The following is a 24450-nucleotide window of genomic DNA, read 5'->3' on the forward strand; positions in this document are numbered from 1 at the left end:
AAAAACATTTGTGCAGCGGATATAATTCGAATTAGTAATGACGTTTCTCCATAATTATGACCATAGGCCCTACTTCAAATTATAACTCAGATCATGGAAATGTTTTTACTAAGAATGGGTTTTAAAGAAAAAGAACATATGTTTACAAAATATCTGTAAATCAAGGTATGGGCTTTCTTTATCTTTTCACCACCGTTAGATTACATGGGAATAAATCGTCCCCTTGACTGTTAAGAAACTACCTAAGTATGCAAAAATCAGCTAGTGTTCTAGTGATCAAACCGATCATGATTACTAATGATCCGTACACAATTTTGTTAGAACGATAACAATTTCCGACCTTTTGAAATTAAATTCAAATCTAAGTTTTTATCTTTATAGGAAGAGTAATATTACATGTGACAAAAATTGTCGTTAACCCTCGGAAGAACAGTACTTTTTGACGTTCCTTCGATGTGGTTTTAGCCAGATCTTCGAGCTTCATGCTAAATTTTGTATATTCCCACATTATGATAGGGTTTTATTATACTCTGTACAGAAAATCAGAAATAGATATCTCATGAGGCCTCCATACCTATGTCTTTTTAGGTGGTGTAAGATATGGGGACATGTTTGTTAGTGAATTGAGAAAAACGATGCTACTCGATTTACCGAATACCGCATAAATCTCTAGGATGGCGGATCACTGTCCGAATGCATTGTGATTTTCTCAACATAAGTTCATCAAAAAAATAGATCTGATAATTGAGAAAGTTCATGTGTTTTAATATCATCTGACATTACTTTTAAACAATTTATGAAATTGTTTGAAATTGCCAACTTGTCCAGACAAACAATCCGTCCAGATATACAACAACTGGTCCCGTCTTACAAAGAGTTACGATTGATCCAATCAATCGTAACTCTATGGAAATCCATCACTGTCATAATTTTCTCTATAGGAAATTGGCACAACGTCCTTTGTAAACAAAAAGAAGCACAGTGAATTTTGAAGAAAACAATGAATGCATGAATATACATCATAGTTAGAAAATATTTTGAACAAACATGCACAATACATGTTGACGCTGCTGGCCGCCCATAGTTGCGATTGATCGGATCAATCGTAACTCTTTGTAAAACGGGGCCCTGGGCTTATATGTTATGATATTTTTCGTGTGTCTGGACTGTGATAAGCAATACGAATAGTTCTTACCATATTCCTTGCATACACCACAGCTCAATTTGCAGAATACAAGCATGTAGTTTGGGTTCTTTTCACATTCACGGATAGCAGCCCAGTACGCACAACTGTTGTGTTGGTCAGCACATGCTAAATGTTCAAGGAATTGAAAGGGAGTAGATTATTGCCGTAAACATTACAACATAGTGAACGGTTACTTAAAATGATAATGCAGATCCTACACTATCAGACAAAATATCTCGTGTTTTAATCGTACCTGGGAGTCGTATCCCCTTTAAGAAAACATAAATATTTGGTCCAAAGTAAATTTCAATTACTGCCAAAAAAAAAAAAAACAGCGCTAAATCCATTGCTGGACTCAATTTCGAATTTCATTATCATATACTTAGATTATTTGACATAATAATACAATTGCATGATGATTGCATTAATAAGGACAAGCAGAATGGATTATCATTTTAAGCAAGGGTCATATTAGACAAACAAAATGCAAGCCATCGGGAGTAACGATATAATAATTGCGATATATTATACAACTGGCATCCATTTAGCATTCATATAAGCTTCAAGCACTAAAACAATGATATGAAGCAAAAGCTTTCCCTAATTTTAAGCTTTAAGTAAAATGCAAAAAGTACGATGCAATGATGAAGACAATCAAAATACAAGAGTAATCTGTTAAGCGGTGTAAAAACAATACAGATGGGAATACACAGTCACTGGCGGATCAGGGGGGGGGGGCAAAGCCAGCCCGTGCCCCCCTTGAGAGGCACAATTAAAATTTGTAATGTAAAAATGCCGTTAAAACAGAAATGTGCCCCCACCCCCTTTGAATAAGAAGACCCCCCTTTTTTTTTGGGGGGGGGGGGGGAGGGGCTTGTCATTTTTTTCGTGGGGCGAAATGTCCTTATTTAGAGGATGAAAACCATTTTTTTTTACTTGTTAAAATTTTCCTCGGAAAAATGTGCCCCCCCTTTGGAAAATCCTGGATCCGCCCCTGTTCTCATTATTCATTTAATAATTCAAACGGTTTTAATTCACCGGAGCCATAATATAAAGAGATTTGCCAATAATAGAAATGAAAAAAATGATTAATGCACTGATAATAAAGATAAGCAGCCTATAATCTAGGCAAGAGTCATGTTAGATAATGGAAAAGTAATTTGATAGAAACAATGATACATATATATTGGCGATCTGTTCTGCAAATGGAATGATTAAATCGATTTCTGAAGTATTAATATGAAGCAAGAAATGTCATCAATAGTCTATAATGAATGCAATTATTCTATTTAAAAAACTCAATACAATGAGGAACCAATGGAAATTAGATAAAAATAGCAAAAATTCTTCCTAAATTATAATTATTTTATTTCGTAAATGTTTCATATTATTACACAATAATGCTGGTGCGCGCCGGAGACTGTGTTGTGGTGAAATCATGACCAAATGTTATTACCAGTATATCATGCATAAGTGATAAGTAGAATTACGCTCTAGGAAAATGCAATAAATCAAACAATGAAACCAGCAAAGAAAGCTCTCTGGGTGCATGATGAGGCAAAAAAGGAATAACAAAATTGCTTGATGATCATGTATCTTTATGCTGTTGCCATTGCAATGGCGATGCCAGGTATATCTATGGGAGCATGGCTTTTTGGGAACTGCTTGTGTTAAGGAACTCAATGTCACAAAGATCGATGCCTGTTTAATGTATAGCTCAATCCGATTGCCGATATACATATTAGTCTTTATTGGCGACGCCATCAGTACAGTGGCCCAGCATGCTCCGACTATAACTTCTAACTGGCAATGTTCTTGTGAGCTCTATCGTGCATGCGGAAACACTGAAGAAATGGCGTCGCCGATAGAACGCCATCGGTCGTCGGAATGGTCTATAGATACGACTTCATGATATAGAGCGCCTAACCATACAAGCAAAACCCTCGCATCCCTTACCGGTCTCGCAGTTCTCCCCATAGTAACCATCGGGGCATGTGCAGTTATAACTTCCGATGTCATTGATGCACGTCCCACCGTTTTCACAGGGGTTGCTTCTGACGTCACACTCATTAAAATCTACGACATGAATGTCGGGCATGAAATGTTTGTAACTATTCAGATTATATCCTTTCGAGATCAATTGGGTCTGTCCTAGTTTACCCGAATCAGTGTGCTTTTCATTAAAGGTATCACAGCATACTGATGAAACGTGATCTTTCAGAACTACTTCTGTTTGCGTTGTTGAAGGGGAATGAAACCTTTGGAATAAGTTGGCTTGTGTCGAAACAGAAAAATCAAAGAATAAGAACAAAGAAAGTTTGAGAAAAATCGGACAAATAATGAGAAAGTTATGTGCATTTGAATATTGCAATCACTAATGCTATGGAGATCCTTTCATTGGCAATGCGACAAGGATGTGTGATGTCACATGTGAACAACTTTCACTTTGATGGACTATGAAATACCCTCAAAATGTCTCTTTCTGCTTTTTATTGTGGTGATACAAACTCTTTATCCATGATGTATTCTTTAAAAATCTGTATTACATGCCCTCCTAAAAAAGGAACACCTGATCTACTGATAGATGTGATAAAAGAGGCAATTTAAGTGAAATATATACTAAAGTAATGGGGAGAGTTGTTCACCAGTGACATCACACATCTTTGTCGCATTGCCAATTTGAGGATCGCCATAGCAGTATTGATCGCAATATTCAAATGCTCATAACTTTCTCATTATTTGTCCGATTTTTCTCAAACTTTCGTTGATCTGTTTTTTTGATTTTTCTCTTTTCACACACGCTATCTTGTTCCAAAGGTTTCATTCTCCTTTAAGACTTGCTTGTGTCTCAACGTTCAATATAATGGCTGATGAACAGATATGGTGAATGCCTTTTTCGAAGTTAATTCAGCAACCTTTAAGGTAGCATAGAATGGTTGAACATTTCTTAACCATCTCATCTCACAAAATTGTGTACGATTCAAAACAATCTAAGGTACTGTATGGAAACCATTAATGCCATAATTTGTTTGATCTTGAGAAGTGAAGTGTGTTTGGGCATGCATGATTATCGATTAAAAAACGGGGTCTTTCCACGAGGCCGCATGTCCAAGAGGACAATTCCCCTCGGCATAGTGGACCTCTTCGAGCCGTGGACCCCCAAAAAACAGTGTTATCTTTATAAAAGATACAGGTTTACAAAGTTACGCGACAAAATGAGTACAAATTGTATGTGTGGGTGTGTGTGTGTGTGTGTGTGTGTGTGTGGGGGGGGGGGGGGTATTGGATTTTCACAGTTAACATGGTTAGGGATGACTAGAAACAGGCTCAAATTGTTATAATGTGTTTGATTCCTACCATCTTCGCAGTTGACCCCCTCCCATCCAGGTGTACATTCACAAGTGTATAGAGCGTGTTCGGTGTAATTACGCCGGCAAGTTCCTCCATGAGCACAGGGGTTGTTCAGACAAGGATCTAAGTATAAGTCCTCTATAAGGAAACATAAAAAGCCAGACTGCGTTCAGACACATGAACTTAGGGGTAGGTCCGATAAGCTGAGGCAAGTTTTAACGGTGATTTTAATGAATGTAATGGCAATAACTAGAGATATATGAGAATGACTGCAGAAAATTAAGGTAACGAAATTTTACTAACATTTGCTGATTTTTGTCCTTTTACAGAACCATTTTTCAATTCAGTCAAAAAATATATGTTCCTGACCAGTCAAATCACAGAATAAAACGCCATTACACTACTTGCTGCATGCTCAAAAATAAGAGGTCACAACTTCAAAATAGTCAAACAACGTTTCAACACTATAAGAAAGTATGTTTTTCTTTAGTGTGAATAATTGGAATGCTTTGAGGCCAAATAAAATGGTCAATACTGCCATCAATGACCCATTTAAGTAATCCATAGAAAGGTATTGGAGAAAATAATTCAATCAAGTTTTACGTAACAGATCCAACAGTAAAGAGGGACAAGAAAGCTCCCCTGCAGTCTCTACACCAAAGTACACGTATACCCAAGACAGTAAGTGAGTAAGTAGTAGATATTATTTACCGTCATTGCAAAGTGACCCAGTCCAACCGACCTCACAGACACATGTGAAGGCTTGCCCAGGTTCGATCGGATCTGACCAGTTACCGGTAAAAGTGGTCTCGTTACCGCTAGGCACTGACCAATTCCCGTAAAAGTCTGTCTGATTTCCGAACCATAGAGATTGATTCCCGATGGGAGGCGTCAAGTTCTGTCCTGGGGTCACGTCTGAAGAAAAGGGGGGAGGAGGCGTCATTCCTCCTGGCATGCTGGTATCTGTGTAGTTGATGAGGAAACACTGGCCGCCGTTCATACAAGGGCTGCTGGAACAGGCATCTGGTTTGACTTCTGCAAGAGATGAGTATCAAGAGTGTGTGTGTGTGTGTGTGGGATAAAAGGTGAAAGAGAGAAAAAAAGAGAGAGATAAGAGAGAGAGAGATAAAATGGGGCGGGGAGAGAGGGGGCGAAGGAGGGAGAGAGGGGGAGAAAGAAAGAGAGAGAGAGAAAAGTGGGGGGGGGGGGGTAGTAGAGAAGACGAGGGAAATAAGGAAGATGGACAGGAAGAGGGTGAGGGAGAGGTAAGGATGGGAGAATAAATGGTAGTCTACACTGTTAAAAAAACCGTGATTTTACAGAAAAAAAAGGAGATTTTGCAGAAAGCAATAACAGAATCATTCTGTAAATTCATAAAACAGGAATTTTTCTGCAATTTAACAGAACAGGTCTGTTTAAAAAGGGGAAAAGGGTGTTTAATTCAAGGAAATTTGTAAGATTCCATACACCAAATACCAATTTCCTGTAAGATTACGCAATCTGGTAAGATTACAGGTGTTCTCGAGACTCTGCTGCAGGAACTTCTTTTATTTTAAGGACAAATTTTCTAACAGTGTATACAGCATGGCATAAGCAGACTTACCAGTATCACAGACACGACCAGTCCAGTTTGAAGTACAGTTACATGTAAATGATCCATCAACGGTATTCGTGCATACTCCACCATTTTGACATGGCAGATTGGCACATAAATCGGGACGATCTAATAAAAAAAAAATGTGTAAAAATAGAATTAGAATGAGGCTTAAAAATGCTTTCGACTAGTATAATGCGAAGGAGGTGGTAATGTACTACATTTTGTCAAATTATAACATTTGATTGAATCACACAAATATCAAATTATCTGTTGTGATATGCCAAATATTTAAAGATTGTGTTAAGTTGAGATATTGCGTAACAGCTCCCATTATCCAGTGTACATGATAACATGTTCGACCAAAAATTTCCTCGAAGGTAAAGTTTTTAGTAGGTAAAATGAAACAAAATATCAATACTACAGGATTTATTACGGTAAGAGTACGATTATGCACGACAGTGGATTTCAAAGAGAGTGCTTCGAAGAGAGTGCTTCGTTATAACTGAAGCTAATGGATGGGTGGTTGATTCTCCCACGGGGTAACGCGGATACAATTTTTTTTTTATTATTGAATCGTTTTGTCATGCTATCATTGAATATTCATAGGAAAGAGCACATATAGCTAAAGAATATTTGTGTAAAAAAATAAAAAATAAATTTTTGGCCAAATTCGTTATGCCCAGTAGCTACTGAATCCGCCAGACTAAGTGAATGATTTAGTCAAGTTTGTTGTTTTTATTGTCATTATTTACTATTGCCAGGTCTAATTTCAACTGAATAAACGCCACTGCTATCAATTTGTAACTTAAAAACATTACTGGCCATCAAGAGCCGGCTTCGAATCCATACCATTGCAGTGGATGCAGCCTGCATGGAGCTTTGACCAGTCGCGCTTACCACTAAACCACTAGCACTTAACTCCAAAATCGAGAGCTCTATATAAATCATATACCCTTTTCCCCAATATTCTGGATACGGTTCTTGCCAATTTCATAATGATCGTTCTTTTTCCCGCTAATGAGCCTAAATGTGCAAGATATAGTTACGTCATTTTTATCAATGGATTACTGGCATTACCGACTTCTTAATCGTGTGAGTCATATGTGTTTTATTGGAATCTAAAACTAGTTAACGTATATACGGCGCTGTGGCTTAGTTGGTTAAAGCGCCTGTCTAGTAAACAGGAGATCCCCGATTCAAATCCGGGCAGTGCCTTCTAAAAGGTTTTTTTTAAAGGGAGGATGAATACAACAAAAACCGATAATCACTTTTTGCAATGATATTACAATCTGTGGGAGTATATCCTTCAAAGCATTACAAATTTTCATTTTTATTTTTACGTATTTAACTCGACCTTTTCTTGATTTTTCCCCCTTGATTCAATCTCTAGGTGCTTTCGATTCAATCTCCAAATGGCCAGTGATAAACAAACATGTAATCACGCTCAAACAATACGGATATATTGATTATTCGTGATCTTGAACAAATATTACTTACAAGCGAGCTTTACGTATTGCAACAGATGGCGAATGGCTATTGAATGATTCTCAACCAAACCAATAATTGATTGATATTTTGGAAATGTTTTATACAGGGCCTATGAAGGCCTTAACGTAAACGACACAATAGGGCGTGGTGGCACTGTACATATTATATATTTATATATCTTTATGACTTTATATTGATACATAATGAATATTAATAACACGTTTTTACATATAATTTGATTTTCTATTCCACAACTTTCGAGGGACTTATTTACATAACTAAAGTGAAGACTTTGCATATTATTACACTTCATATACATCAGGACATCTACTATTACACGCGCCTTAAAGATAACTGTACCGTTCATTTATAATAATGTCGGGTTTTATATTATGAAAAAAAAAGAAAGAAAGACCATATTTAAGGACCGGTTTGAACGTAAGCTAATGATAGGAGAGAGACAACATGTGGTGCAAATGTGCTCTCAAGATTCGTGTCTGGCGCTGTGGCTCAGTTGGTTAAAGCGCCTGTCTAGTAAACAGGAGATCCCCGGTTCGAATCCGGGCAGTGCCTTTTTCTGCATGTTTTTGTGATTCTTTTCTTGAAGTGAGAGGGGTTGTATCAATGACTGAATACCGTCATCATGGATTACATGTTTTAATAGTAAAAAAATAATGCATTGTTGACAGATTAGTAAGAATGGCAGCCGTATGCGCTCAAGATATTTTCCATTGCTTTTATAAATGGATGAATATCTGTAAGACTACCAGGGGTAATAGAAGTCTTTCAGTATGAACAAATTATATCTATATTTGTAAAATATCATTCAGAAACTTTATTTTTCTCAAAATTTCCAAACTGTAAAGTGAAAATTGGCATCATTACATAACACGTAATCTCTGTTACAATATTGTAAGACAACGTGAATACCTATTATGTGAAACCATAGTAGTATAATGAAATTAATCGATTATTATCATTTAATTCATTTTTTTACAGGAGTATCAAAACTATTTGCTAAATTTTTAAAATAAATGATTTCAAAGTGAGGTTTTGGCATTCAGGGGCGGATCTATTGGCATCATTGCATAACACGTAATGGGTCATACTTGTAAGACAACGTGAATAACTCTATTTGAAACCATAGCAGTATAATGAAATTAATCGATTATTTTCATTTAAAAAAATATTTTTTCCCATTTTTTTACAGGAGTATCAAAACTATTTGCTAAATGTAAAAAAAACGTGATTTCAAAGTGAGGTTTTGGCATTCAGGGGCGGATCTATGAATCTGGAACAGGAATGGGGATTGGGTAGAATTAATCCATTTTATTTGGCTTTTTTTCGCCGACATGGCCAAGTGGTATTGTCTTATGCCCCCGTCATTCATCCTCCTCTACACATGCTACATCAGCTCCTAATACTGATGAGGTCAGTGTTGGTTGATGACGATCAATGCCGTGCACGTATATTTTTGTGAAACATTTTCAATAAAAATGAGTCTTCTTCAGAATCCGGGAAGGGGCTGCCGCCTGCCCCTCATATGCGGTGTGACGGAAATGTGAGTGACTATGCTGATAGTGTGAAATCTGCTATATACAGCAAACCCAATAACACTGACCATCAGCAACGGTTAAACACGGTGTAAACTCCACCGCACCGATTAGATACTTACTGATATCGTAGTATTCCTGATTGAGACATCCGGGACCTATCAGTTTAAAGTCATCGATCGCGATGTCTCCAAACGTTCCACGACCTCGGACGCCTTCCAGAATTATCTGTGTGATGAAGGAGATAATACGATGAATATCCTTATCTAATGATAGCAATTGAAATTATTATGATAAAATCCACTAAACTTTTTATTTGGTTCCTGTTGGAGCACGAGGAACTAAATGAGATTTGTTAACCTTCAGTATTCTCGGGCAACCCGCAAAAAACTTGAGAAAATACCCCCTCCCGAGAGCAGAGAATGTGCATTCACTGAGCGCGGGTAAGACTAGTACTCGAATCCTATCATTTGTGCTAGAATTGAGACCATTAAAACGATAGAGATAATTCGTAAATTCCATAAAATTGATTCGACCCCCATTTTTCTCCATCCATATATCCTTCAGTGCGTGGACTGCTTAAAGCCATGAAAATTAGACTACTAGTATTACAAAGTAGAGACATACAATTCGGAAGGTTACATATCTAAGTTTACCCCCCCCCCTCCCTCCCGCGAAAAAAAATCACTGCTTTAGCTAGCCTACTCAAGCTACCTGATAACGCCCTCCATATTCGTCAACGTTCGTGAGGCCCTCCAACCATTCCTTCTCCTGTTCGCCCTGTTTCTGCCATAGCAGCGTGCCGAAGTCGCTCGAGTTCGTCGACGTCCGCACATAGACCTTGAGAAATCCGATGTGGTCACCGTACATGTGGTAGAAGAAGGAGACGTTGCAAGCCTGGCCGACATCCTTGATGTATACCGGACTGATGAGGGAAGCATTCCCCGGCCTCCTGGTCGAGGATTCCAGGTACATGTATGTCCCTGATATCGTGACGTCAAGACAAAAAAAAAAACATGATTCTGGGCCCCGTCTTACAAGGAGTTACGATTGATCCAATCAATCGTAACTCTATGGAAATCCACCTGTGTCATAATTTTTTCTACAGAAAATTTGCTCAATGTCCTTTGTAAACAAAGAGAAGCATAGTGAATTTTCAAGAAAACAATGAATGCATGAATATACATCATAGTTAGAAAATATTTTGAACAAACATTCATATTAGATGTTGACGTCGCTGGCCGTCCATAGTTGTGATTGATCGGATCAATCACAACTCTTTGTAAGACGGGGCCCTGATCTTCTATATCATTTAAAATAATGATGGTGCATTGTGTCGGGTGGGGATGGGTAGTTGTCAGCTTGGTTTTTAAACGTTATTCATTTACTGCAAATTTGTGTACCGTGTCCTTCAATTTTAATCGAAAAAATGCCCCAAAATACTAAACCGTAATACGTTCTCGATTGCAGTTTAGTCAGTTCGCCTATTTGCTTGTTTTGCATCATTCAACATTTTACGTATCACCAGGAAGAAGAAAATATATTCCTTTAGCGGCCATGATCCAAATTGATCCATGTGAAACACAGATCCACTATTTTTTTATAAGTCCTCTCAACCCTTCCAACTTTTTTCTTCGTTAATTAAACCTGAATGTGCAACATCATAGCACATAGTTTCAATGGGAATTTGGTCGGCTTTTATGATTGCTCCTGACCTCTTAGTCATATTCAATGAATTAGACTGAATTCAGTGGCCAATGCACTCGAATTCATGTCAGTATGAAAAAGAACGTGTTTCATTATGTCAGTATTATTCAATGATGCAACTACTCAAATCCTTTTAGTATCGTATGACTGTTTATTTTGCTTTCAGTTCCATGAAAAAGTACAAACTTTTTTATCTGACCATTATATGAACAAATTGACTTTGGAAATATAAAATGGAATGGCTAAATTTTTAAACTAAGGGCACTGCTGGTGTAATATATAGTTTGTAGTAAAGTTAATGAACCTCTTTACGTCCTCATATTTGCTCGATAAAAATACAATTCTAGCGTCAACTTACAATCATTAATTACAAACCTGTTCCCTGCAATCATACATACCTCTCGGGTTTTGGAGGGTGTGGTCCCGGGTTGGACCCGTTCGTTTTGTAGGGGTCTTCCCGCTATTGATGCTCCAGCTCAAATTATCAGTACTCTCCTGAGTGAAGTTACACCCTTTGCTTGGGATCTCATCCTCGAAAGTACAATCCATAACATATTCTGTTTTTCAGACAAAAACGGAAATAATTTTCAAGAGAATGCTCATTTTGTGTTAACATTTTCATAAGTTGTCATTGATTTAATTTTGACTAAAACAAAATAATTAATAATGGAAAACTCACTGATATGTATACTAATAGATTCAAGATCAGACACGGGTCAGTGGGTGAATGCGACAATATAAAAATATCTTGTCCCATGTCCCCGAATCAACCATGCTCAAGTGTTTATCAGACACTCTGATGTAAACTGCTTTAATTTCAGATACATGTAAAGTGCTTCTTTCAGGATGTTTAAAGAATGCAACTTCCAAAGCTCCATTACAAGCTCTAACCCAAAAATAACAAAGAATAACGCTTTCAGTGCACTGGATCCAACATAAGCGTCAATCCAAGTTCAGGAAGTTACTATGACTACTTGGTCCAAAATATAATATCGTAAAGTATTTAGGGTCTATGCAAGAAGATGGATATTTTGGATAGAGGGGGAGGGGCAATTTAGAGCATCTATTGTATTTGTTTATTTTCAAAAGTTTTAGATGAAAGATGAAATTGTATCTTACGGAGAACGGAAATATCATCGATAGCCACATCTCCCATGAGTCCTCTACCGCTTACCATCTCAAAGATGACCTGGAAAAAAAAAATAGGCATGAGTTATAATTGTCTTGGATAAATTGAGAAAAATCAAATAAGCATAAAACTGATAATTTGATCGAATTGGAATGTAAAATAATCAATTTATAAGAGTTATGACATAAAACACTTTGAGGAATAACACAAATAGAATGCAGATATTGATTGTGTGATGTCGTAGTCTTTTCTCATCTGCATTCAGAGATGTACAGTATTTATTTTGTCAAACAGTGTTTGATTTCTCCGAAGATATGTGAAATCGTTTGCAACCCGCGGTGAATCATTCAAGAGCTTCGTCCAGTCATATTAAAAAAAAATCATTCTACATTTCAAATAGAGAGAGAGTATATGGAGTAAAATTTGTTACTGCAAACACATTGCATGGCAAATGTCATTTCAAACAGAATAATGTGTCAGGAGGCACTTTGGGTTGGCATTTCATCAGCGAGGGTCAAATCGCCAAAGTAAATTTTAAGATTTTATTTTTTGTTGCATAGAAAATGGTAGGCAACAACCATCACAACAAAGCCTTAGTGTTGTCGATAAGTAGACTAAATTATCAAAATGAAATACCGTGCATTATCAAACAGTGATGTTAATCACTGATTGAGTGTATAATTTTATATATCTTGAAAATATATAGATTTCAATTAAAGTAAATAAATAATGGATCCTGAAGTGTTCGTTCTTTCACGTGAAATAAATTTTCACAAAATAAATCATATTGCGGTAACAAGAAAGGGGCTCAGAAATGAAATTTCATCAAATCATTAAAAGAGAGAGAAAAACTTGTGGGAAGAGCTGAGGGAAGGGAAGAATGTTACCTTTACTGTAGAATTAGCTGGCAACCTGATCTCTCCTACTAGCCACATGTCTTGCTGAGCTCCAGCCTGCCGCCATGATGGTCTAGGGCTCTTCCTTTCACCCCGAACCACCACGAAAGCATTCAGGACACCGATGTTCCTGCCCCACATGTAATAGTAAAAACGGAGGAGAAGGCGCCGATTGGCTGTTTCGAGGGAGGGGCTTGACAGGCGAAACCGCTGACCACGCCCAACAGGTAAGAGATCGCCGTTCGATTTGATGGTTGACGACCGAGCTAGTAAGTATTTCCCGCCTGGTGTTACGAGATGGAGCATGACGTTACAGTCGACATGAGTTGATTTCAGTGTTTCACATTACACAAAATATCAGTTTTTAACAATTTTAACATTTAGGTCTGACATTAAGCATAACTAAAATGAATAAATGGTTAGAGTAAAAGTGCAGTTAAGTAAAAAAAAAGATAAATACATGCAAATATTATCAAATGACCATTTTGTTCTTAAATATGTATATTAAAAAACTATCAACACTTGCAGAGCCCGTTTGCCTTTGTAATAAAATTTTCTATACAAGAATTGTATAACGATTGCTGCCACTGTGACTATTTGAAACAATATAAGAAACTCACAGATACAATTATGTAACATACTAAACCAAATGTATGACTACGAATCAATGTAATTCTGCAATTCATAGCAACAAAAACGACCCCACCCCGACCGATAGTAAGTTATTACCCCCACCCCCCCCCCAGCACTGTCATTTTGATCGGATTGATTACGTTGGCTTGACATAATGGGTATTTCCCTAAGCATTTCCTTTGTTAAATTCATCCACATCGTGCTGCACTCAACCCTGGTGAGCCGAATGCAGTGACTGCAGAAGTTGGGGGGGGGGGGGTGGGTTGGATGGGTCTTGAGCCCCTGCCCTTCCTTTTCAATGAACGTGTACAAAAACGTAAACATTAATATCTTATTGATAATTTTTTATGCTCAGCCCCCCAACTTCCAAATCCGTTCCCTTGCCCCTGCAATGGAAAACATAGTATGTTCATGTGAATACAGCTGGGGTAATTATGGAACGTTTGCAATAAGCGCTATATAATTATTGCATATATAATTATCATTAACATCAAATTTTGCATGCCTATTTTCGTTAGCACATTTAAGACCTCGACCGAGCAGATAGGGAAATGCCCAATATTGAGTATGTCGAGTAAAAAAAAAATCTAACCTCCTTTTCGGTAATCGTGTTACTATAATTTTCACTGTTTTATATAATAAGTTGCGACAATTTAATGATACAATTTCAGGTGCATATGCCTGTTGCCACAAAATGGCCATTAAATAAGACTGGATATCAGTGGGTATACCAGGTCGTTAGAAGATAATGATCTTTACACCCGTTCAACGTGTGTCACTTCCTTCCGTGCATAGTTTAAGGCTAAACACTGAAGAATTGACGATGGTCTATCCCCTCTGACATTTCCAATGCCGATTGCTTCAGAAGTGAGCTTTGGTGTTACAAAATCCCAAACATAATGTAAAGCATTAAGTGTGTGCATGGCCGTATGCAGGATTTTTTTCACAGCTAGGGGAGGGGCAACGTATGAAAATCGTTCAATTATGCATTTGTAACCCCCCCCCCAAAAAAAAAAAAAAAAACGAGAGAGCATAGCGTCTAATAACCTGATCGCGTCGCGAGGGTGTTTTTCCTATTTGAATTGAAAATTAAGGATCTGTGACAAACGCGGGGTGGAAAATTGGTTTTACAAAATGGGGGAAAATGCAATAACGGAGTAGGTTTTAAAATAAGAGCCCCCTGCCTCCAAATTCCGCTGTGTACGGTCATGGTATGTGATAGAATGGTGGTGTCTTTGTTGCTGTTGTGGGTGGTGATGATGGTGGTGATGTGGAAGTGGTGGCTAGGATTCATCATGAAAGCCATTTCAGTGGTACCCAAATTTTGTTGTAGTATATTCTTTGATTTACACAAATTTACCATTTTGATGCTGGAGAATTATGGTAAAAAAAATGCGTGAATTGAACATTCATTCCTCATCTATCTATTTATCTCTAATTTCCTGTTTTATGTTCCTTTCTTTAAAAAAAAAATTACCATGATTATATTTTGTGCCTTTAACGCTATCTCGCAAATTCCAATGGTCTTTCCTACATGTAACTAATTTGGAAAAGCACTCTCTACGCCACTGACCCACTTTAATGCACCAAGAGAGTAAAGTTGGTCATTGACGAGAATTAATTAATTATAATTGCGAAATACTTGAGAAAGTTTTTTCTTTATTCATCCATGTTACAGTTGATTATCATAGACATATTTAATGTGAAACCCTAAACAATGTAACAATTAACAAATGGATTACTTTTAAGAAGGGCATTTTCCAAAGGGGTAAATCGATCATAATTCGTTTTATATGGATTTTACAAATATGCTGCGATGCCATAGAAACCAACAAGAAATATTGTCATGTAAATGATTTGGAATATCTTGATGTCTAAAACACAATGCAGCTGAGAAAAGGGTCACCGCCATTTGCAGAAGCACTTTCCTGTCAAAAAATTCTGACAATAAAAAACTAAATCTGTTGGGGGCACTTTGCCCTCTGCCCCGGGTACATGTATGTTATTGGTAATAAAATCGTTCATGGAAACATAATGCAGTTTATTCCCGTCAAGTAATATTACGTGATTGCAAATTTTTAAGGTTTAATTCGGTCAATCTCGGTGATGAGATTAATTTAAAAAAAGGGACAGTTTCCGAAGTCTTTTAGAAGAAATTCGATACTTACTTCCAGATCGGTCAGTTGGTGGCCCAGTACGTGGTTGCGGGGACGGTCCATACTTTAGGATCCAGGGATAATCACTATTTGCGATGTCCAGATCCCAGCCACAAGTCGGGTTGATATCCTCGTCGAAACTGCAGTAATAAAACCCCTGGCTTTCAACTGAGAAGGGAAACGTGAGATAATAACATGTCATTTGATTTAAGTAATACATGTCTGAGATCACCCATACTTAATGCCGGTCATGTTATGGTTACCGGTTTTCCACCATGTCCAGCAGGGAGCCCAGGAATGATTCATTAGATGAAAATACAAAGAATTGATTTTAAAGGATGGAAAATGGAATCCCAGCCATATCCTCTTCCTACAAAATATATGTGAACAAAAGTGTATGTCATCCATGGCATTGCTGCAATGTCTATTGAACCCATCTACGCGACTGCAGTCACAGAGGAATATAATTATATTGAGACGGGGCTTTTTTTTGGCTGATTACTCGGCCAAAATACTACAAGATGTGATTTTCATAAAATACGGGGAATAATATATATATATATATATATATATATATATATATATATATATATATATACATATATATATATATATATATATAGTGTATACTTTGCTTCATCCTTGATTCTACTCTACTCTTCACACACACACATATATATATATATATATAGGAAGGGGTTTAGCAGCGCCATGTGAACCCTTTTTAGTGGGTTTGCTGATGTAGATTTAAAAAGCAAAAAAGAAAAAAAAGGTTATCACTACATAATGGAAGTCTTATTGGTCCCGAGAAATTTGAAAAGAAAAAAAAAGGTTATCACTACAAAATGAAGATTATTTTGGCTGTATTTATCAATTTTGCACACCTTCCAGAACCCCAGGGGGTGATGTCTATGGACAATAATGCACCTAACACCCTGCTTCTCAGGGCCATGTGGTTTTACTTGAAGTACTGCCCAATTTATTCCGCCACTGATCTCCCCCATCCGAAATGTGACTGAATCATACTGTAGTAGGGTATAGTGACGTCATCAATATGGCGCCGACCCTGCAACGACCTTGCAACTTGAATGAGAGACAATCTTGAAGAAGTTTGATATTGTCGGACAATAATCGAGAGGAAATAGGAAGGCTTTGGTCACCCATTCCACTCCATTTAATGGCGTTAGAATAAACATTTGAACGGTTATGTCTACACGTTTATATCCTTTCTAAATCAAATTACAAGATGCTACCTACTTTCGTCACTTTCATCCTATATTGTCAAAGATATTTGATATTAAAAAAGGTTGCCTATAAAAAAATAATATGGTACCTGTAGTAATCAAAAGCAATGACGTTTTGAGACCAATAGCACAGAACAGTTCCATTAAAGAATGTCCTATTTTCATGCAACCATTTTATTTCGTCTATTTGCATTTTGCTGTCCCTTATTACAATATACAATTTTGATCGAGAATCATTACACATGCCATGCATGCCCTCAGAGTATATACATACCCCACAGTGGACGTTTTCCATTGAAATATATATTAATCATTTCCTACAAAATAAAGATATCTTTGGTATACATTACTTCAATCAAATTAATCATTACTCATGTTTACGATTTTTTTTTACAATCTTACCGGAACCCCCAGCACCCCTATTCAAATATCGTTCCCACGACCCTGTGTATGGCTTACAAAAATTATCAGTCTTAATGGTTGATTATCATTTTTTGATAATCTACTTGGTAGCACGTGAGTTGTCCATTTTCACTTTTACTTTGCGATTACACTTTTGTAGAGTGCACGTTTGTGGTAATGTTTACTGGAAATTAGATTCTAGAGGGGAAAACCACGGACCCACAAACGATAACATTCGGTACAGGTTAATCATTTTGATGTTTCTTCGTTTTTTTTTTTTTTTTTTTTTTGTTATACCGATCTGCCTATGGAGAGATTCATTATGAGATATGTATGAAATATTTTTTCAACATTTTTGTTTGCGATTTCGCATATATTGATCAGTTAGTTAATTGAGGGGTTTCTGAGGAACTATTTTTTCATGAAAAAAAATGTGTAAAATATACATTTCTTATGGTAAAATGGCAGACCTTGCGCAATGAATACATAAAAATTACGGAGCAGACAATTGGTCATATTCGAGAGCAACCTCGCAAGAGATATCGTAATATCGTAAGAACAAAATAAAACGAACAAAATAAAACGCACAAACATACAAACAGTTCTCAACTTCGATGTTATTTAATCACTCTATAAGAAAAAGAAGTGCTACATATTTTAGCACTTAAGGCTTGTATGACTGCATTTCGGAGTGATGATTTACTAGTAGTAATTCATATTTGATCTAGAAAATCAGCACTGTGGAAGCTCTGTAAGTGATAGATTAGCACTTCATTTTATAGAGTACCGAATCTGCATATCAAAATTAAAAATTAAAGTGTGTTCAGGGGTGGGTTTATTTTCCCTTTATAGGAGATGGATTTGTTTGCCCGCCCTGTCACCGAACGGTTAAGGTTAAGCAATGAAAATGTAAAGTGCACTTCGTACATATTATTGGAACTCTGTTTCCGCCAACAGGGGATAAGGTCCCATTCTATATCCTCTTTCAAAATAACGTGTTTTATTCAATGAGACACATATGGTATCTACATTTGCAGAAGCTCATTTCAGCCTTCAGCAACGAAACTACATGTGTTATATTATTGTCATAGAGTTGGAGAAAATAAACAGCGGAGAGGTTTAAACTAAAAGGGAGTGTATCCTTTCAAACAATATCAGAGATAATACTGAGAATGCTGATTCATAAGAATGATAAAATCCAGTTTCTGCTGTATCAAATAGAAATATCGGCACATATTAAGGACTTTTATTTCCAAATTATTATTTGTGACAACGTGTATAGCGAATCAAGTTTGTGAACAAGACGACTCAACACGAGGGTGTAGATTGGAGAGTGAGGAGGGGCTTGCGGCCACTCTCATCCCGTGCTTCCACATGCCTCCATAATTCTGAAAGCATACACAAAAATAGTATAAATTTCTTGTACAAATACCTTATTTTTAAACCACGACATGCACTGCAATGTATCAAAATTATATTCATGACAAATCAAAATATAAGATTGAAACTCTATGAATCGAATAAGGCAACATGTGTAATATACCACACAATGGGTAAATAGCATCACATCACGGGTTATTAAAATTTTCCAGTAAAACCCGGCATTGTGTCATGCCTAGCGCCATTGAAAAAATCAACTAATGTTTATAATTAGCGTGCACATGTTGACCTTCTTAACATGCTAGTGCACACCTAGTTACAAAATAATGCGTAAAGCATTTCCATTTATTTGAATGCATAATAAAAGAGCATAGGTGTCGTGGCTGGGGATCGAGCCCCAGACTTTGCATGTATTATAATAGCCAGGCGCCTTAGACCACTCGGCCACGGCACCTCCTGAAATCTATCGGAAATATTAATCGATATTGATTCCAATTGTTCTATGTCAATAAACATGCACATGTGATATCGGCGAAGGAAAGGCATGAGTAAAGTGTATAGTGGCGGTGCGGTGTCGGGCGGGGATGCCACCTTGTAATGTGTAACGTCACAGTCACACCAACGAAACTAACCCCAGACCGGTCAAAGATATTCACTGCACTCTTAAAAAGCTTGGGCAAAATTTTGAACCATCATTGGGCAAGATACTGTCCACACAACTATTGGTTAAAATCTATCCAAATTTGGTAACAAAAACTAATAATTGGGTAATAAATTTGCTCAATGGGATAATAATTGCCCAAAATATACATGTATTTTTGTACGAACATATATTAGCCAACAAAGTGGACAGTAAGTTGCCCAAAAATTTTAAATGTGAATATTTCAAATGGCATATCGTTGATTTGTTTGGAGTCGGATTCGTTGGTGTGATTAGGGCATTTTTGCATCTACTTCGCAGACGCTTTCTGCAACGTTCAGAATCTATTGAAAATGCCCGTCAAATCACAATGGACAGATTAGAAGTCATCGTCGAAAATTGGTGGACCAGGATAGCGCATGGTCTTAAGATTCGGATAGACGAAAAATTGCAAATAATATGTCGTTCTTCTAGAGTCCAGGGGCCCGTTTCATAAAGGACTTGCAACTGTTGAAACTCTGCCATTATGGCAACAACCATGGAAACCTTGATTCTGATTGGCTGCTGAGCCCTGTTACCACGTTACTTGCCATTATGGCAAAGTTACAACAGTTGCAAGTCCTTTATGAAACGGGCCCCTGGCTGACACCGCTGTTTTGATTCACGGAATGGCTTTTGACAAAAGATTCTCGGCGTTATAGAAAGCGTCTGCGTATTGTTGCGAAAATGCCCTAAATTGTAGCTTTACGTGCATCGCATCACCAAAAACGTCAAACGTCATCACAAGTTCAAAACTCAAGATTTTGAGAAAACATCGACATCTTCCGATATTTTGACCAATTTTCGTCTATTTCATCCTCTTAAGCATGTTTAGCATTCGCTAAACATGGTAAGATAAAAGGGACGGGGCGGGGGGATGGAGCCTTTTGCCCTAGATACTCTGATAGCATTATTCCCCTTGTAGCCCAAATGACTTTATATACTGAAAGCTCTGTACACATTATTTCTCTCTTCTTGTATCATTGCAAAATGATTCTCTATAGCACTTCATCGTACAGGACCACTAGCGTACCTACGGGGGGGGGGGGCAGTCTGCCCCCCCTGACGAGCCACAACCCATGCACAGGACGTATCCCTGCCCCCTGACGAGCTTGAAATACTTTTTTTGCCCCCCCCCCTGACGAGCATGAAGACCTTTTTTTTTTTTTTTTGCTTGTCAATTTTTTTTTCTGTTACGAAATCCTTTATTTGTGATTGAAGACCTTTTTTTTTTTTTTTTTTTTTTTTGGCGGCGGACGGTTTTGCCCCCCCCCCCTGTGGAAAATCCTAGGTACGCCACTGTACAGGACTAACACAATCTGGAGGACCGGCCTAAGTTAGCTAACATGAAACTGAGAACCAATTATTCAATCATCCAAGTTACAGGCTGAACCCCGTTTCTGTGATGCAAAGAGTGCTGTAGAGACATACGCGGATCCAGAGGTAAATAGAGTATTTTGGGAAATGTTTTTTTTTTTGCTCGTCAGAATTGTTTTGATCCTTGTAAATTCTGGAAAATAATCCATTCGATTTGATGTAAGCAGCAAAGTAAAACAACATGATGATTTAGACCCTAATCGGAAGTGTTTGTTGATATGTAGGCAAGTCTGTCGAGCAAAATATCAGTCCGGAATATTAGTGGTGTTTTCAGGAAATAATGCTTCACACTCGCGATTGTGTTCAGCACATGCAATGTAATGATATAACGACTGAGAGAAAGTGCAGGTTGGTGGTTATCTAGGAGGCATTTCCAAAACCCAAATCATTTTTTTGTATATAGTTATGCAGTGTTTATAAAACCATCAAAACAAAACATTCAGCAAATCATTAAATTCTAAGTTTATAGTTATCTTTGAGGATATGGACCCGTACATCTTAGTGATCGACCGAAGTGTTAACGCATGGAATAGGTCGGGGGGGGGGGGGGTGTAAGAAGAGCATAATTTCTATAATTATGCTCTATCTTGATACAAGGGGGAATTATTTACAACCCTTAACAACCAATAGAATGAAAAGAACATAACATTTTGATTAAAGAAAAAATATCATTTAAATCAAATTCATCCTGTTCCATATACCTTTGTATTCTTTTAACTACGTTCTTCAGAATTTTCTGATATCCAACATGGATAAATATCCATGACTCTGTTTATGATGGTAGGCTGATGGTGAGGTGTGGACATTGAAACATGCGCCATTTATTAAAGTATTATGTTCTTTTAATTTTAATTGTATTCAAGTTGATATCTTGTCAATTTTATTAGAAATACTGAAACCTATAATACTGACTGCTGTTTACCCCATGCAGTGTCATACGTTTTTTCTTGCTCTTGTCTCTATGTATACATGTACGAGCGCAATCTTTTGGAGATGTGAATACCCTTACACAATTACGCCCAGTGGCGTACCTAGGATTTTCCACAGGGGGGCAAATTCGTCCGCCAAAAAATTTGACAAGCAAAAAAAAAAAAAGGTCTTCAACCACAAATAAAAGATTTCGTACCAGAAAAAAATTTGACGAGCAAAAAAAAAAAAAAAGGTTTTCAAGACTCGTCAGGGGGGGGGGGGGGGGGCAGGGATATGTCCCTTGCATGGGTTGTGACTCGTCAGGGGGGCAGTCTGCCCCCTCTGCCCCCCCCCCCGTAGGTAGGCTAGTGATTACGCCTATACATGTAGGTGTGATATACTGGTTATGCAAGATTGAATACATGGTTAATCTTGGGTGTGAGTTGATTTCTTAATCCCTAAAGAAATAAAGCTTTCTTTTCAGTCCTCCCACAGCCTTTCCACAATCCCTTTGAGTAAAACGGTTATTACAACGTAAAAACGGCAATTATCCAAGTTTGATTGTTCTCTATTACAAATCAGACCCCGTCATGCCCGTTCCACTGCCCCATATTGATCGTAAAAAAGCAAGTTCAGACACCTTCTACAGGAAACAAAAGGAAAGTTTCGAACAAAGGTGGTCTCACAATAGTTACCCTGTAGCATCGAGGCGTCGTTTGGTAGTACTAAATGATTTAAACGCTCGACAAAGGATGGGTATTTGTCAATGTGCATTAAGCTCTTGAAAATACCAATAATCTGGATGTGACTGTTCATGTTTATTAAAGAAAGAAGAACTATATCCTTGTCAAAGCGTGTGTAAGTTTTTTAACGAAAGTTGCAAGCAATCAAAGGATTTTTGAGACTATACTTGGTGGTTATAATGTGAATTGGGGAGAGAAACAGGCTATTCTATTGCCCCCAAACTAGCTTCAAATCTTCAAACAGTTTAGTTTTTGTGGTACACTATTATGTTTCCTATCAGGTATCACTTTATTATATTTAAGGTGCAAACAAATTAGGGGACTCTTTATACATATATGAAAAAAAATATTTTTACATGTTTTTTTCATCAATAATTATTATTGCTTGACCTAATATTAAAACAAATAGTTCAGCTAGACACTCGTTTACTATTAGGACATTTTATGATGAAATTATTACATTATTATTCTTTTTACACATCATAAGACTTCGTGTGAGCTTATTCAGTTTTCCAAGTTTGACTCTTGCTTATCACATTTACATACGGCCTGCATTTCATATTAGCTACATGTATATACTTGGCTGTTCAGTGTTTATGATTATTTCACCCATTTGAGCTTGAAAGTTTCCATGGTTTCGCGCGTACCAAATAAAACCAGCTTTGTGGATGTGTTTTTTAACCGTCTAATGGAAACTTGCTGTAGACATTTTGAGTAAAAACTAAGTAACGATTACATCAAACATTCTGACTCCACTGCGTTCTGAAACACCAGTTGCCTTGAAATAGCGCATTTAGAACAACCAACAATTAAGTAGCTTTAAATCACATTATATGATAGATCGGAGCATGGCCTTTTGAAAAGCGCGGAAACATGTAGGAAGCAATTTTATCGAGTGGACTTACCTGCCAAAAGTATCAAAACCGTGAAAGCACTTAGAAACTGCATAGTGGTGCTTTATCAATCGCTGTAGACCTATTTACACCTAATAGCACTTCTGATAGATGACGGTTGACAGGTGCAACGTATCCGGTAATGTATCCTACAATGATAGAGTTGGTGGTCAAGGTACCAGTGGTCTTCGAAACTGTATCCTCAGTGATTCCAAGCGGAATGCGCAGCACCTCCACCTGTAATGACAATTATTGTTGTAGGCGAGGGGGAGTGGATGATCTAAACTTCCTGGTAGCGAAAAATGATACACGTCGTCTAGAAGCTGGCTACCAGTACCAGTTAGTTTTCTTGCAGTCACGGCGTTGTGAAAGAGAATTTATACAATCCCACTATACCAGTAGCGCTTTGGGTCGTCTGCTCTGACAGGAAGACAAAAGCCCAATTCAGGATTTTATTCCCCGGTCACCTCTCTTTTTTGTTCCCGTCTTTCCTCTCATCAGCCATTGTTCCTTCTATCGTTCACGAGTTCTACCCCTCTTACCAAAAGCGTCCTTTAAATCATTCCCTACCGAACACGTATTTACTGCTCATAATTTCACTTCAGTTTTCCACTCGAGTTTTACCTCCTTCTTATTCATGCATTTATCATCAGAGTTTCTCCCTCGGTGATATCCTCTCTCCATTTTTTTCTCTAGATAAATATCTCATCACTTTTGTTCCTCTTTGTAATTCATTTCGACATTCTTATCCCAATACCATCCATTCGCTCTATTTCATATTGTTTTTATTTTTTTTCCTGCTTGGGACAATACAGCCCCTCATATTTCGACCCGCTTTTCCTTCATTATTCTTTCGTTATCCCACCTCTCCTAACATACTCTTCTTCAGCTTACCCTTCCATCTTTTCATCTCAGCTTTATTATTTTTTCTTTCTTTCTTTCATTCTTTCTTTCTTTCTTTCAACTCTATTTTTCCTGTGTCCTGTTGGCCTATACATCGATTTCATGGAGAGGAAATAGAGTGGCGCCCTTTATTATTCAAACCATTCGTATGAACCTTAATCCGGAAGTTATACCGGTAGCATCACGCTTTGAGATTTGTGTTTTTGCTGTTATTTTTACGAGGT

At 37.4% G+C, this 24450-nt stretch overlaps 1 protein-coding gene and 2 non-coding genes across 5 annotated transcripts in view; 2 read left to right on the plus strand and 1 right to left on the minus strand.

Annotated features, from left to right (window-relative positions):
• LOC129261542 (fibropellin-1-like) overlaps positions 1-23767 on the minus strand; it is a 30104-nt gene extending 6337 nt beyond the window's left edge. The window contains exons 1-12 of one of the 3 annotated variants that reach the window (XM_064100257.1): positions 23336-23710; positions 15709-15864; positions 12899-13191; positions 12002-12071; positions 11281-11439; positions 9890-10158; positions 9298-9403; positions 6141-6260; positions 5249-5572; positions 4544-4675; positions 3143-3262; positions 1196-1312 (exon numbers count right to left, since the gene is read on the minus strand). In XM_064100257.1, the coding sequence (XP_063956327.1) occupies positions 1196-1312; positions 3143-3262; positions 4544-4675; positions 5249-5572; positions 6141-6260; positions 9298-9403; positions 9890-10158; positions 11281-11439; positions 12002-12071; positions 12899-13191; positions 15709-15864; positions 23336-23378 (1909 nt within the window). In that variant the 5' untranslated portion in view covers positions 23379-23710. Of the gene's footprint in view, positions 1-1195; positions 1313-3142; positions 3263-4543; positions 4676-5248; positions 5573-6140; positions 6261-9297; positions 9404-9889; positions 10159-11280; positions 11440-12001; positions 12072-12898; positions 13192-15708; positions 15865-23335 lie in introns of all 3 variants that reach the window. The other 2 variants (XM_054899601.2, XM_064100259.1) reach the window with 2 other exon arrangements.
• Positions 7276-7349, plus strand: TRNAT-AGU (transfer RNA threonine (anticodon AGU)). The gene has a single exon. It is a non-coding gene; the product is annotated as a tRNA-Thr (tRNA).
• Positions 8122-8195, plus strand: TRNAT-AGU (transfer RNA threonine (anticodon AGU)). Its single transcript has one exon. It is a non-coding gene; the product is annotated as a tRNA-Thr (tRNA).
• Positions 23768-24450: the final 683 nt, after the last annotated feature.

Source organism: Lytechinus pictus, chromosome 5 (genome assembly GCF_037042905.1).
Source record: "Lytechinus pictus isolate F3 Inbred chromosome 5, Lp3.0, whole genome shotgun sequence".
Classification (NCBI taxonomy): domain Eukaryota; kingdom Metazoa; phylum Echinodermata; class Echinoidea; order Temnopleuroida; family Toxopneustidae; genus Lytechinus; species Lytechinus pictus.